We start from the raw sequence: 14,434 nt of genomic DNA, 5'->3' as shown, positions 1-14,434 counted from the left end.
ACCTGCAGACACCTGTCCATCACAGTGCCAAGATACCCAACAGATACTCCGTAAGTATCTGCACCTTCACTGTCTTCAGCCTCTCATCCTCCTCTCCATTGTGTTGGAGCACAGTCACATGTTTTAGGAGAGAACAACTCTAATGCCTGTTTGTCCTTCAGTCTTTACAGTACAATCAGCAGTGGTGAAGAAGATGAGGAGCAGCACTGTTCTCTGACAACCTCACAGGATTACTGCACTAAATCAGTGTGATATTATCAAATCAAATCTGGTTTTGTCTTTATTATGGCTCCACAGGGTTGAAGACCATATTTTATGAAGTGTTCTAATGCACAGGAACGTTTTTGTCTAAAATACCATTTTATAAGTCAGTATTTACATTTGACTTCAATTGAACTAAACTGCCGAGACCACACAACACAAACTCAGAACAGAAGTACTCCAGGAATGTGGACGAGGGTGTCTCCATGTTAAACCATATCCTGTAGTTCTTCATAACAGCGCTGTCAATGAACACAAAGATAATTCTCAGGGCACTTCCTCCATTGCTACTCCATATCTTAGCTCTGTGTGTAGTATAATATATAGCATGTAGTATATATAATGAGTTACAACACATGCGAAGCATCTGACAGAAATGATTCATATAATGGAAGTAGTAAGTAGAATAATGATGGCACCTCCTCTCCAGCTCAACGAGTGAGTGAGAGACAGAGAAACAGAGAGAGAGAGAGTACATTGGTGGTCGAACGAGCTAGAGATTGAATGAAGAGATGGAGCAGCGTTGAGAACAAAGCAGTCAATCAGAGAACCTTTATATTCTGATTATTTCACGGTAGTCACCTCTAAAGCACGGATAAGCGCTCCCACACCTCTGCACAAGCCTGCAGGGAGCTGCTGGTTGTGGTTTCCTGTGCAGCAGAAGCTGACATGATAATATATGTCATTTGAATCATCGTTAACCCCTCTGCTTCAGGGCTGCCACTCTACCCAAACTGCACACATTAAAGTAGTGAATCATCTTCTCCTTACTATAAATTCAGATTTTGATATGACAGTAGGTTTGAGATCCCAGAAGAGCTGCTTTAAAGTTAAAAGAATAAAGAATGGACTGAGAAGATCAGGCCAAAGATCACATATATACAGCATATATCATTCAAATAAAAGCATCATTAACAGTCAATTTATGCATTTATGTATTGTGTGTTGATATGAAGTGATTTAACAGCTACAGCTGTAATGTGATTACAATACTGGGTGTGTTGACAGAAAGCAGTGGAAGGTCTGGTGTTCATACTGTGTGATTGTAAACTTGGGGACAGTTCAAAAAGAGGAAGTACTGCTGCAGATGTGAGGATGGGGTCAGGAACAGGTCTCTCTGCCGCTCTTGATGAGACAGAGAAAACATCCCAAGTCTCTTAAAGAGTGAAATGTGAGGTTTGATTGAGGTTCAGGTCAGATGAACAGGATCCTTTTTAAACAGAGACCACCAATGAGAACTGAGAGGAACCACAACAACAGCAGTTAACATGAAACACGTCATGTGTCATGTTTGTACAATATAATTCTGTCAACATGTGAATAAATTAATTCATGTAAATATCTGACTCCATCTTTGTTCTGTTTCTTTGAGACTGCTGTGTGAAGTTGTTTCGTTAAGGCTTTTATTGTGGTATTTCCTGTGTTTTATTTTGAAAGGAACCTGGTCTCAGGTGGTCAGCGTAACTTGACAGAAACACACAAACGGCAGTAGAGCTTCCGGTATTGAACGTGGCGTAAAAAGTGTATAAATGTGTTAAAACTCCTCTCAGCGCCAGTTGAACAGGTAACAAGGTGTTTATTGGTTCATATCTTTGTGAAGATTGAGAGTTAACTTCTACTAGACGTCAGTTAACCGGATGTGTTATCGATGCAAGACGGTTCCGTGCCAGCGGCAGCAGCTCCCTGTGCGTTTTAATTTGAGTCTTTCACTTTTCCCGTCTTCTTTTTGTTTGTTCTTTTTCTTCAACGTTTCCTTTTTACGGTCAAACAACGGACCGTACCTTTCTCGTTACTTGTCTTCCTGTTTGTAACGGAGAGCCACACACTGACGGGCCATTGTTTCATTGTTTATTCCCGCGTCAGCTGATTGCGCTGAGCATCTGAGCATACTTTACTTTCCATTGTTTCTGTGGTTCCAACACAGTTTTTCCTTCAGGTGACGAAACAGACAGATGCTAGCAGGGAGCCACGATGACGTCAGTGATCCTTTTGAAGACTCTGAAGGAGTTAAAAGAAGATGAATATATGGACTTCATCTGGTATCTGCAGCAGCATGACTTCATGGAACCTTACACAGCTATCAAAGCGTCAAAGCTGGATCATGCAACTATGCGGGACACTGTGGATCTGATGGTGAAGACCTTTGAACGTCACGGAGCTCTAGACGTCACCAGGAAGGTTTTACAGGAGATACCCAGGAATGATCTGCTGCAGAGGCTGGCAAACACCAGCTCAGAACCAGACGGTCAGTCACACTTCAGTCATTTGTACTTTCATGCAGTGAGTTCAAATGGGCAACACAGTACTGTAATGGAACAGGGTCTTAATCATGAGGAAAGGCTCATCTGATGTATCGTTATAATTGGACAGATTGTGCTGATGCTACCTGATTCAGTCATCTTTTATTTACTCCTTGGTTTGAGACACTCTGATATTAATGTACTGTGATCAACGTATCCTCATACGATGGTACAAATTCTGCTCATTACATGAATACAGTAACACAGAAAGTACTTAGTTTAGGAAAAAAGTGATGAGAGTGCTGGAGAGTCTGGCATTGAAAACCGAAGAACAATCTGGCAAATGTGTGTCTGGGAGGCAGCAATCTATAGAGGGGCTTGATTACTGATCAGAGGCAGGTGAGTGAACAGGTGAAGGGAGTTTAGACTGATGAGGAGGGAGTGACTGACAAGAAGAGTGAGGAGAGAGTGGAGCTGAACTGGGACACTCCCAGAGCAGGACTAAGGTCTGTTGTTTGGATGGACTTCATTTTAGAACCATGTGTAATAATTGAATGAAAGAATAATTGTAGCTAGAAATGAAGAATAGTTTGTGGAGCTACAGCTGTGTTGACAATGTCCCACAGCGATTACACTCCAACTAATCGTCTATCCCAGACACAACGATATAACCTACAGCACATAACACAGACTCATGTTTCACATGTTTCACACCTGAAACACTAATTACCAATCAGGGTTAACTTGAAGATCAGAAATAGGTAATAAGTCAAAGTGATGAAATAACACATACTGTAACTTCTCTCACACAGAGGATGCTGATGTTGGAGAGACTTCAGAGAACAGAGGAACATCCTCCTGTCAGAGCGAAGGTAAAGCTGCTGTATTCTCTGGTTAGTATGGAAGCCCTGAGAGAAGAAAGTCTGCTAAATGTTTTCATAAATACCCTCTGTGAGAGACACCATGACTCCAAAGAAGCATTACATTCAGTTCCCTAACAGAAAATGACCATCAAGATGTTCAGGCGGGAGGGCCTCCATGACAGTTTGAAGCAAACTTTTGTAAGTGGAGGTTTGACTTAGCGAGTGACTCCTGCGTTCATCGGAACAGGTCGATTGCCACAGCTTCAGATAATACGGATACCAAGCCATGGTCAACATCAAAGAGCCTTTCCACAAACTCTAAAGTATCGGCCTCATGCTTCTGAGCACCTTCTCTGATGGCTCTTTGCAGCCCGTTGATAGCCACAGCAGGAGAAGGCCCGTTGCCAAAAAACGACATTCATGCGGTACTCAACAACTTCCTTGTTGATGTTGAGGTCCTGTGTCATTAAAAACAGAAACAATTTTAAAGAGACAACCAGGAGGGATTTGTTGAGGTCAGGACCTGTAAAGAGGCATTGAGGGAGACACCAGAGTCACGGCAGCTTGATTCAAAGATCTGATTTGTTTTTGTGCGAGCTGGAACCCAAATGTTGGGAGATACCAGCACTCCTCATCTCCTCTCAGTGGTGGTGCTACTTCCTCACGTCCGTTGGCAAAGATCTCCTCCATGAATGCTACATACTGTTCCTGCGTCTCACGTTTGTGTTTTAAGACTCATCGTAGAGACTCAAAGCATTGGACAACCTGCACTGGCGTGGTTCTTTAAATGACAGTTAACCCAACTGTTAAGATGGTCTCTGTAGACGTTTGGGTCCTTTTATCTCAAAGAAGACGATGTCGTCACTGGCGAAGCCAGGTTGTTGTCACGCTCAGTTAGATTGAATTGCGTCTGTCCCAGCATCCTCTTAGTTCCCTTGCCCGGCGGTTAAAGTACTGCTGCGTCTCCTTGACGTACATGAAGCTCGTTCAGGGTTTAGAAAAATGTAATGGCAATCTTTGTCCAGCATGATGGTCTTGAACGTGTTGACTCTCGGCTTATGTACATTACTCAGGCACACCTCTCCTATTACTACCCAGCCCGGGTCGATCCGTGCTGGAAGGACATCTCTTCTGAGTAGCAGGAGTAGTTCAGCTTCTGGGGTCCAAACACCAAGCACTAGGCTGGTGCTTGGTGTTTAATTACTGTTCAATTAGTGGTGAGCGAGAGGTGAGAACTCTGTAGTCCAGTGACTCAATCTGGAATCCTTCTGTCTTCTTGCCAGAAGTTTCTACGATGCCAAAGAAAGTTCTGAGGTAGAATGAGAATGGTTTGCGCTCCAGTCTGAACAGTCTGAAGAGCTCTGGTCCAGCTAATGAGCTCTCATCATCCAGAATTACAAAGGCTTTGACAGCCAAGCTCTTGAAACCCTTGGGTATATTTCTGAGGGGCAGATCTTTGAGCATGAGCAGGTCCACTGACCTGGACCAGAAACTTCTGTGCAGCTTGTTCTAACAGCCACGTTAAAATGATCTTCTCCCTCGCCACCATTCTCTTGTGAAGGTGAAGGAGCCTTGATGGACCAGGATGCATGGCTGCATCATGAAAGGTGCTGTCCCATTCAGAGCACTTCACAGAGGACTTGCAGTCTTTGGCGAGGTGGGAGGTTGAAGAACAGCACCTGAAACATGTCCCTTTCTCCTGAGGAAGGCTTGCCTGTCGTCGAGGAGTTGTTTTATCAATGTTGTGTATTGTTTTGAGTGGATGGGACTTTTTGTGTGATGGGAGGTTGTTGCCACGGTTGTCATTGGTTGCACTGACTGAGTGAACTCATGTGGGTTTGTTGGTGATATTTTGGATTTATATCTTTAGGTTGGAACGTGCTGACGTGCTGCGGTAGGTGTGTTCTCTCACTTCCGGTTGACAGTGCATCTGTTTTTCTGGTAGCGTACTTTAGCTGCTTTAGCTTAACCAAGTTAATTGTGTCATATTCTTCATTACAGAAGCTAATTATTTGTTTTACATTTAAACTTTCGTCAGTTCTGCTGAAGCACTCAAATCTCTCTCCCTCTTCTGGTGAATTCTTCTTTTTGTTTCACTGAAGCGTGATGGATATATGACAGTTTCCCATTTCTTTACACAGTCCTTTGCATTTGAACACTGCAAAGTCGTTTGAGTCTCAGGGTTGTGTAGTAGAGGTAGTGCTCCATAGTGTGGTCTGCTTCTCCACAGTCACAGGTGGTTGGGCCAGTCTTGTAGTCCCATCTGACCAGAGCAGCTTTTGATCGTCCTGTTCTCGTCCTGAGGCGGTTTAGTGTATTCCATTGAGCCCATGGTGCTTCTGGGCCAGGGGGAAGGTTTTCAGTGGGGGTGTCCCATGACAGTTGGAGGATGGTCATTCTCAAGCTTTTCCCTCCAGAGTTGGATTCTGGTTTCTGGCCATCAACATGGCTGAGAAAGCTTCTTCTTGATTTTAGCCATTGGGTCGGACGGGGACATCCATGGAGGAGATGGCGTTCATCACTAGTAGATTTAGTTTTTCTCGACTCGGCTGGAAACTTCCCGTCTAATATCAGCAGGAGCAATGCCAGCGAGGTGACGGTTGCTTGTGTTGGTGGGTTTCAAGCAGCCAGTGACCTCTTCTGGTGACTTCTCGCTAAATCAAGACTTTACATGTTGTCCAGTACTGCTAACGTTAGCTACCGTACTTTAGCTTAGCAGTTAGCGATGGCGTCACTCTTTCTCTCTCGGTGTGTCACATGTTCAGCTATTCCTCTGCCTCCTTTAGGTATAATGCTACATGTTATAAGTGTAGTGTGTTTGCTGTGTTTGAGGCGAGGCTCAGTGAATTAGAAGCACAGCTCTGCACCATGGAAGCTCAGTCGTTAGCTACTAAAGTTAGCCCACCGTAAACCAGTTTACTACGGTTCCTTTAATGCCAATCATAGGTTCTAGTCTCTGTAACAGGATGTAATGATCAATGGTGTTGAATGTAGCTTTAAGGTCTAACAAGACCAGAACAGAGACAAGTCCTTTATCTGATCAATCAGAAGGTCATGAGTTATTTCACCAGAGCTGTCTCTGTGCTATGATGCTCTCTAGATCATGACTAAAAGTCCTCAAACAAACTATTGTTACGTAGAAAGTCACACAACTGATTCACAACTGCTTCCTCAAGGATCTTGGAGAGGAAGGGAAGGGTAGAGATCGGTCTCTAGTTCTACACCTCTGGATGGAGAGCGGGCTTCTTAAGTGCTTTGATTACAGCTACTCTGAAGGACTGTGGTACATGGCCTGTTAGTGAAGACAGGTTGATCAGATCTAGTGAAGACGTGCTGAGTTTGAAAGAGAACTGAAAAAGAAAAGAAGCTCACGGACCAATCAGGGAACAGTTCAGTACATGAAGGAGAAGATCAGAGAGAATGTGTCTCCAGAGAAAAGCAGCAATCTGTTCCACTGTCTGAATGAACTGCATGATGGTTCTCTAGTGGAGCAGATCCAACAGTCCCTGAGTTCAGGACGTCTCTCCACAGATGAACTGTCTCCTGCTCAGTGTTCAGCTCTGATCTTCATCTTACTGTCATCAGGAGAACATCTGGACGTGTTGGACCAGAAGAACCTGAGTCTGGTGCCAGCGGTCAAAGCCCCCAACAAAGCTCTGTAAGTACCCAGATAACTGCCTTTAAAGCTTTCACATGAGCAGAGGAGTTCAGCTCATGAAAGTCTTCTGTTGACAGATTTAACAAACAAGTTGATCAATTGAAAAACATGTAAATTGTTTCTTCAGTTTCATTGCAACTCCACAGATTAATGCAGCTTTGAAGGTAAAAAAACGTCACTTTGTTGTTCAATTAAGACTAAAGGTTATTGGAGATTAGGATCCATTAATCACGGTTATGTTCCAGTGATACACACAATAAAAGACTCAAATCCTCGATTGTTCATGTTGTATTTTACATTGAAGAAGAAGAAAGAACAATCTTGTGTTTGTCTTCATCACTAACTCTCCTTCAGGTGAGTGTCTGTGATCTGTCAGAGAGAAGCTGTGGAGCTCTGTCATCAGTCCTCAGCTCCCCGTCCTCTAGGCTGAGAGTGCTGGACCTGAGTCACATGACTACAGCTTTACTGATGCACTCTCACTGCTCTCATCAGCAACAGCTGGTTTTAATCACACAACCTCTGATAAACTCACCGTACACGAGCTGCTCAGCAGCAAACAGCAGACAGACGCATCTAGAGACTTCAGCTGGTGAAGAAGGTGGAACATCTAAAGCAGCTGAAGAGACAGATGTTCATGAGAGTTTTGTGGAGCTTCTTTTTAACCTCAGCACTCTACGATTCTCTGTGATGTCTCATAGAGGTCCGAGTGAAGCTGGTTGATTCTTAAAACATATTTTAGTGATCTGCAGACGTCTGCTGTCTGTCCGTGATGATGAATAGATTTAGACTTAGTCACCGTTTGAGTACAATATCTCGCCACTCTGTTCTGCTCTTCTCCTCTGAGGTGCTAGCATTAGCATGAAAGAAATAGACAACTGATAGCCAAGACATTTAATATATTAACTTCATAAGTTGTTAATATGTCAATGTTGTTTCACAACTTGTAGTTCTTCAGTGAGTGTTCAAATATAACTGAATGCTGATTTTAAAAGGAAATGTAGGGTATTTATTGACAGAGGCTGAATATAATATTCATAACTGTGTTTATTATGACCTGACACTAAGAATGGTAGAGTTTTCCTGAACTTAGTCCGCCGTCTCACGCCACCATGTTTCTACAGCAGCACAGAATGGACACTGGCTCGAGAGAGACTTTAGTGTTTCTACATGAGCTAAAGGAAGAGATGGGGACTACAACAAAAGACCGGAGTATTGATAAGCTCCGACGTTACTGGTGTTTGTTATTAGTACTTTTAGTACTAAATTAGCTTAGCAGGAAAACTAACAGCAACACACAAGCTGCACTCTCCCCACAGAGTTTATCTGTTCTATACTGATTCAAACAGGCTGAAGTGATCACCACACAATCCACATCTCTCCAGACCATCATTCCTGCTCTGTTAAAGAAAACCGAAACATGAACACGAGCATGACGGGATGCTGCGTCATTAACGGACAATGCATAGAGTCAGAATTAACGGAATTAACACAATGACAAGAACAAACTCGCAAGAACCAGTCACACATCTTTACATGACAACAAAGCAACACATCAATCCAGCAACACTGTAGCGCTAACACACGTATTCATCCGCACACTGAAGAGCACGAGCCATTCAACTATTACTCACATCAGAGGGAACAATATGAACCAGATCACAGAAACGACACCATAGACACATGAACACAGTGGTAATGCTACTGCAGATGTAGAACAAAAGCGCTTCACTTACCAAAGCTGCTGTTCACTTAAAGACACAGTCCATCCTCCTTTCTTTGACTACAGAGAGTTTTATGACGCGGTTGTTCAGAACATCGGTGCAGTTCAGTTCCAGCCAGAGGTTCTCCTGTGAACGTGTTCGTTGAGCTGTAGATCCACTCGGTCTCAGCTAAAGCACCGTAGCTTGTACGTTACCTGTCTGCTATGGTGTCTGTTGCTACCTTGGTTAGCCACCTCAGGTGAAGCCCCCCTAAAATAGGCCTAATGACGCCCCTGCTGACAAACATGGAGTCAAGGGGTTTATAGAACATTTTACAAACTTCTCAAGTTTGTCTGGTTTGTGTTGAGGTTCGTTGCGTTTCTATCAGATACGTTTGACATATGATGAAGATCAGTGATGATGATGAAGCTTCATTCTGATTCTGTTTCTTCCTCCAGGGTTGAACCTGCTGGAGATCAGAGGCTGAAACCTGGTCTGAGGAAGTGTGAGTGTTCACTTTGATTCATGAAGTCTCCAATAAACCCATCAGCTGTGTTTGATGATGAACTGATGCTGTTTCATGTCTCCTTCTCTCCTTCAGATGCCTGTGAACTCACAATCGACACAAACACAATGCACAGATGGCTCAAACTGTCTGACAACAGGAAGGTGACCTATGAGGGAGAGTATCAGCCATATCCTGATCATCCAGACAGGTTTGATGTCTGTACTCAGCTGCTGTGTAGAACTCCTCTGACTGGTCGCTGTTACTGGGAGGTCGAGTGGGGAGGAGACGTTTATATATCAGTGAGTTACAGAGGAATCAGCAGGAAAGGAAACAGCGATGACTGTTGGTTTGGAAATAATGATCAGTCCTGGAGTCTGTACTGCTCTGGTGAAGGTTGCTCTGTCCGTCACAATAAGACAACAACAGACATCATCACCACCTCCTCCTCCTCCTCTGGTAGAGTAGCAGTGTATGTGGACTGGCCTGCTGGCTCTCTGTCCTTCTACAGAGTCTCCTCTGACACACTGACCCACCTCCACACCTTCAACACCACATTCACTCAACCTCTGTATCCTGGCTTTGGGTTCTGGTCCAGGTTTGGTGGTTCAGTGTCTCTGTGTAGGAGGGAGAGTCTCCTCCTCTGTAAAAACTCACACTGCTGATGATCAGATTCAGACCAATAAAACAAAATATAATTAACAAATAAATCACTTTTATATATTATAATGGAGAAAACAATCAACCTTTATTGATCCCTCTGTGAAATTCAGACATGAATACTTTAGTACTTTTACTTTCATTGTGAATGCAGGATATTCAGGTTTCACTACTTGAACTTAAAGATCCGTTGTAGACTTTTGGATGAATGAACATAATATTAATTAAAGCTGCGAGCAGCGACGAACGGGCCCTCGCAGCCTCCCGCACGTCGGGGAGGTCTTTTTCCTGCGTGGACCGCCTGATGCTGGAAATTACATTTTGCAAATCGTCCGATGCTTCCTGTATCCGCTGCCTGGCGCTACAGAACATGTACAAACATACATCATGTAGCTCTGTATCAAGTGTCAACCACGTAGTGTAAAAGTCATGTAAATCAGATGGTGTTTGTCACAAAATGATTTCCTTTCGCCAGCAGGTGGCGCTGTGAGTGCTTATAGCATATATATACTTATAGCATATATAACAAAAAAAAAGAAATCCTGTGCTTTTATTTTGAAGGTGATTTTTTTATGCAGCAGAGTGCCGTCTATTCACACTCCTTAACAGTATTTGACGTTAATTCCTTGTAATGAATATGTCTTCATTCAGCTCAAAGCTCAGTGATGGAGTTGAGCTTTACTTTACCTTCACATCTTATTCTCTCAGTAAAAACAAGTCGATTCTATTGTTGCAGATAAAATCAGGTTCCACACATTTATGCAAATAGATCATCACGAACATGTAACTTTAGACAAATGTACAAATCCATTGACTTTGTAGAAATGTGATTCCAGTTGATGTGAATGTGATGTGAAATATAAAGCAGTGACATGTTGAACCAGAATCAGGTGATTGTTTGATGAATATGTGACTGATACACTGAGCTGCATCTTTTATTCTTATTGTTCTGAATGAAAGTTGAGCTTCAGAAACACAAACAGCTTCAACACTTGACTACGAGGTTAAAGAGTGAAATGTGAGGTTTGCTTGAGGTTCAGGTCAGATGAACAGGATCCTTTTTAAACAGAGACCACCAATGAGGACTGAGAGGAACCACAACAGCAGCAGTCAACATGGAACACGTCATGTGTCATATGTGTTTGTACAATACAATTCTGTCAACATGTGAATAAATTAATTCATGTAAATATCTGACTCCATCTTTGTTCTGTTTCTTTGAGACTACTGTGTGAAGTTGTTTCGTTAAGGCTTTTATTGTGGTGTTTCCTGTGTTTTATTTTGAAAGGAACCTGGTCTCAGGTGGTCAGCGTAACTTGACAGAAACACACAAACGGTAGTAGAGCTTCCGGTATTTAATGTGGAGTAAAAAGTGTATGAATGTGTTAAAACTCCTCTCAGCGCCAGTTGAACAGGTAAGGTGTTTATTGGTTCATATCTTTGTGAAGATTGAGAGTTAACTTCTACTAGACGTCAGTTAACCGGATGTGTTGTTATCAAAGGAAACGTCACTTTGTAGGGCCAAATGAATGAATGAATGAATGAATGAATTTTATTTATATAGCGCTTTTCACAGACAATAGTATCACAAAGTGCTTAACAGAGCAGACATTTAAAAGCATAAAAAACACAATGTGACCCTAGGGTCAATAAATTATCTACACAGAGTGAATAAAAAATGTTAAAGAATAAAATAAAAATGTAAAACATATTTTAAGAGCAGGTCTAGGACATGGGTTTTTACTCAAACGCCAGCCTAAACAGGTGGGTTTTGAGCTGGTTCTTAAAAGTATTCACAGTATCTGCGAGGCGCAGAGTTGCAGGCAGAGCATTCCAGAGCCTCGGGGCCACTGCCTCAAAGGCTCGGTCACCACGGGTCTTACATCGTGTGCGTGGGACAGAAGACCTCGAGCGTTTGACCTGAGAGTGCGGGCGGGTGAATAGGGGTGAAGTAGATCAGCTACATAAGCCGGAGCCTGACCATGAAGTGCTCTGTAAGTGATGGTGAGAATTTTAAAGTGTATCCGAGATGCTACAGGGAGCCAGTGGAGAGATCGGAGTACGGGGGTGATGTGAGACCGTCGGTTTGTCCTGGTGAGTAATCTGGCGGCAGCGCTTTGGATCACCTGCAGACGGTTAAGAGCAGATACACTGAGTGATGTGAAAAGTGAGTTGCAGTAGTCAATGCGTGAAGAGATAAATGTGTGTAAATCCCAATGTCCCCCCCTTTCGGACTCACGGACTTTGAGGCGCGCTCCTGCGAAGTCCGTGAGGGTTTAGGGATGTCCCACTGTCAAATCATCAAGTGTTTGAGGGCTCTCTGGCAGACATGTTGAGCCCTTTATGAACCCTTTCCGTAAGTCAGCATGGTATGCTGACTTAGCCTTAGGGAATTACCCACAAATCATTGCAATGTGACGTTAAACACCGGGTAACCAGTGGATGCATGGAGACGTGAAAAAAAAGGTGAACAAAGAGGACGGCTCACGTGTGTTCAGCCTGTCATAATACATTTAATCAGAAACATTAAGGGTTAAAGATGGATCAAAAAATAAACATGAAATCAGAAGATATTTATTAATTCATCAAATATTTGATTTTGTCATCGAAGCTGTTTTGACAAAAACGAGTAAATGATTATATGAAGTTACCTCATCTTGTGAGGAAAGAGCCTGAACGTCACACGTTAGCTTAACGGCTACCGGATGTTCACTAGCTCACAGTTTAACATCAACCACCGTGGTAGTAGTACTACAGTACTTATCAGTGAGAGCAGCAGTACACCCGTAACCATGGTAGCCTACCTCACCTGTGGAGGGCAGCAGCGCTGCGCATTATTTAATGTGAAGATGAAGAAACTCACTCAGACCAGAAGTGAGTGAAAGCAGCGGGAACAACAGAAGAAGAAGTCTGGAGAGCCGTGAATACTTTACTGACCGGCAGGGGCGTTTCTAGGATTCAAAGAAAGGGGGGGGGGGGGGCTTAGCCCCAAGAAGAGGGGCATGTTTGGGGCCCATTTGGGGCCGCGGAAATCCATTGTTTCAGACGGGTCATAGATTGGTTCAATCAGCAAGAGTGTGATTTTGCTCTGTAGTTTTGCTTGCATTCAGTGTATGATAACACAAGAGACAGAATTTAAGGGTCACAGTGAAATTTGGCAACACAAATATGAACTTTTCTCAAATAAAGAGAGAGAAATAATTTTCCTGCTTGTAAAGGAAAGATGGATAAACTAGCTTTCATATCCGCGTCACTCCCAAATCCTAATTCTTAAAGGGACCGCACACAATGGATGGAGAATGGACCTGACAGTGTCAACTTTTGACTTGTTTACTTGTTTTATTATGAGCAGAAGGGAATAAGCTTTTGATCAACATTTACATCTATTTTGTTGTCCGTGTAGTTTTTACATACCAGTTATATTTTATGCTCATTTGGACACTATCACTGAGATAAAGATGAACTAGTTCAGTGTCAAATATAACATTCAATGGAAAAAAAACATGCATGCAGCAGCCTCCCCAAGGTCCTAGTGCCCGGGGATGATATCGTTAAGTATGATGATAGGCTGTTGGATTGTAATTTGAAGAGGGAGAAAACATACAAACCAGAACGCACGCACATATGTAGCATGTTAGAGTTATAAATAACTTCTACATGTGAGAAACAATAGTTTAATTTAATGACATCACCAAAACAAAAACAAAAATATTTTTTTTCAAAGCCAATAATGCCAAATTATTTGGGGGGGCTGAAGAACATTTTAGGGGGGCTTCAAAGAGCTAGGAGCGCTTTTAAACTGAAATTCCTCACACTAGCTAGACATTCTTTCACCGGGCCCATGGCCATAGCATAACATCCGGACCCTTTAAGAGACCAAAGCAAATAAAACAACTCTTTTAGTCAAAGGAGTCCGGTGGCTTTGAAGGCCTTCGGTTCCTGTTGGAAAGGACCGCCTGCTGACAGTGAACACAGAGTGCAGGAAGGAAGTATTCAACCTGTTTGGGACGATGTCGTGTGGCGTCTCGGGGAGGACCAACATTTTTATTAAAGTAGACGTCATATTCTGTAATCTGGTGCCTTTTAACTTTTTACATGGTACGGCCCCGCCTCCGCTTAGTCCAGGGGTCGGCAACCTTTACTTAGTCCAGGGGTCGGCAACCTTTACTTAGGTCAGGGGTCGGCAACCTTTACTTAGGTCAGGGGTCGGCAACCTTTACTTAGTCCAGGGGTCGGCAACCTTTACTTAGATCAGGGGTCGGCAACCTTTACTTAGGTCAGAGGTCGGCAACCTTTACTTAGGTCAGGGGTCGACAACCTTTACTTAGTCCAGGGGTCGGCAACCTTTACTTAGGTCAGAGGTCGGCAACCTTTACTTAGTCCAGGGGTCGGCAACCTTTACTTAGGTCAGAGGTCGGCAACCTTTACTTAGTCCAGGGGTCGGCAACCTTTACTTAGTCCAGGGGTCGGCAACCTTTACTTAGTCCAGGGGTCGGCAACCTTTACTTAGGTCAGGGGTCGGCAACCTTTACTTAGTCCAGGGGTCG

General features: G+C 43.3%; 1 protein-coding gene across 3 annotated transcripts; it reads left to right on the top strand.

Moving 5' to 3' along the window:
• The first annotated feature begins 1,733 nt into the window (after positions 1-1,733).
• LOC306786316 (neoverrucotoxin subunit beta-like) lies at positions 1,734-10,395 on the top strand. Of its 3 annotated transcripts, none has more exons than XM_079281052.1 (6): positions 1,734-1,825; positions 2,186-2,506; positions 3,314-3,373; positions 6,950-7,022; positions 9,181-9,227; positions 9,324-10,395. In XM_079281052.1, exons 2-6 carry the CDS (start codon positions 2,233-2,235, stop codon positions 9,890-9,892), a joined length of 1,023 nt encoding a protein of 340 aa, XP_079137178.1. In that variant the 5' UTR covers positions 1,734-1,825; positions 2,186-2,232; the 3' UTR covers positions 9,893-10,395. The 3 variants fall into 3 exon arrangements, with proteins under 3 accessions (XP_079137178.1, XP_079137180.1, XP_079137179.1); XM_079281054.1 differs by having other exon boundaries at positions 1,740-1,825; positions 2,198-2,506; XM_079281053.1 differs by having other exon boundaries at positions 1,749-2,506.
• Positions 10,396-14,434: the final 4,039 nt, after the last annotated feature.

This window comes from Melanostigma gelatinosum (assembly GCF_949748355.1).
Source record: "Melanostigma gelatinosum genome assembly, chromosome: 13".
Lineage (NCBI taxonomy): Eukaryota > Metazoa > Chordata > Actinopteri > Perciformes > Zoarcidae > Melanostigma > Melanostigma gelatinosum.
Note: the sequence above shows the minus strand (reverse complement) of the source record. Positions and strands in the feature narration are given on the sequence as shown.

Excerpts from the sequence above, each read along its gene's own strand:
- LOC306786316 (XM_079281052.1), top strand. The coding sequence starts at position 2,233 with ATGACGTCAGTGATCCTTTTGAAGACTCTGAAGGAGTTAAAAGAAGAT. Across the intron at positions 2,507-3,313 it reads CACCAGCTCAGAACCAGACG|AGGATGCTGATGTTGGAGAG; the intron begins GTCAGTCACACT and ends TCTCTCACACAG. Across the intron at positions 3,374-6,949 it reads ATCCTCCTGTCAGAGCGAAG|GAGAACATCTGGACGTGTTG; the intron begins GTAAAGCTGCTG and ends TACTGTCATCAG.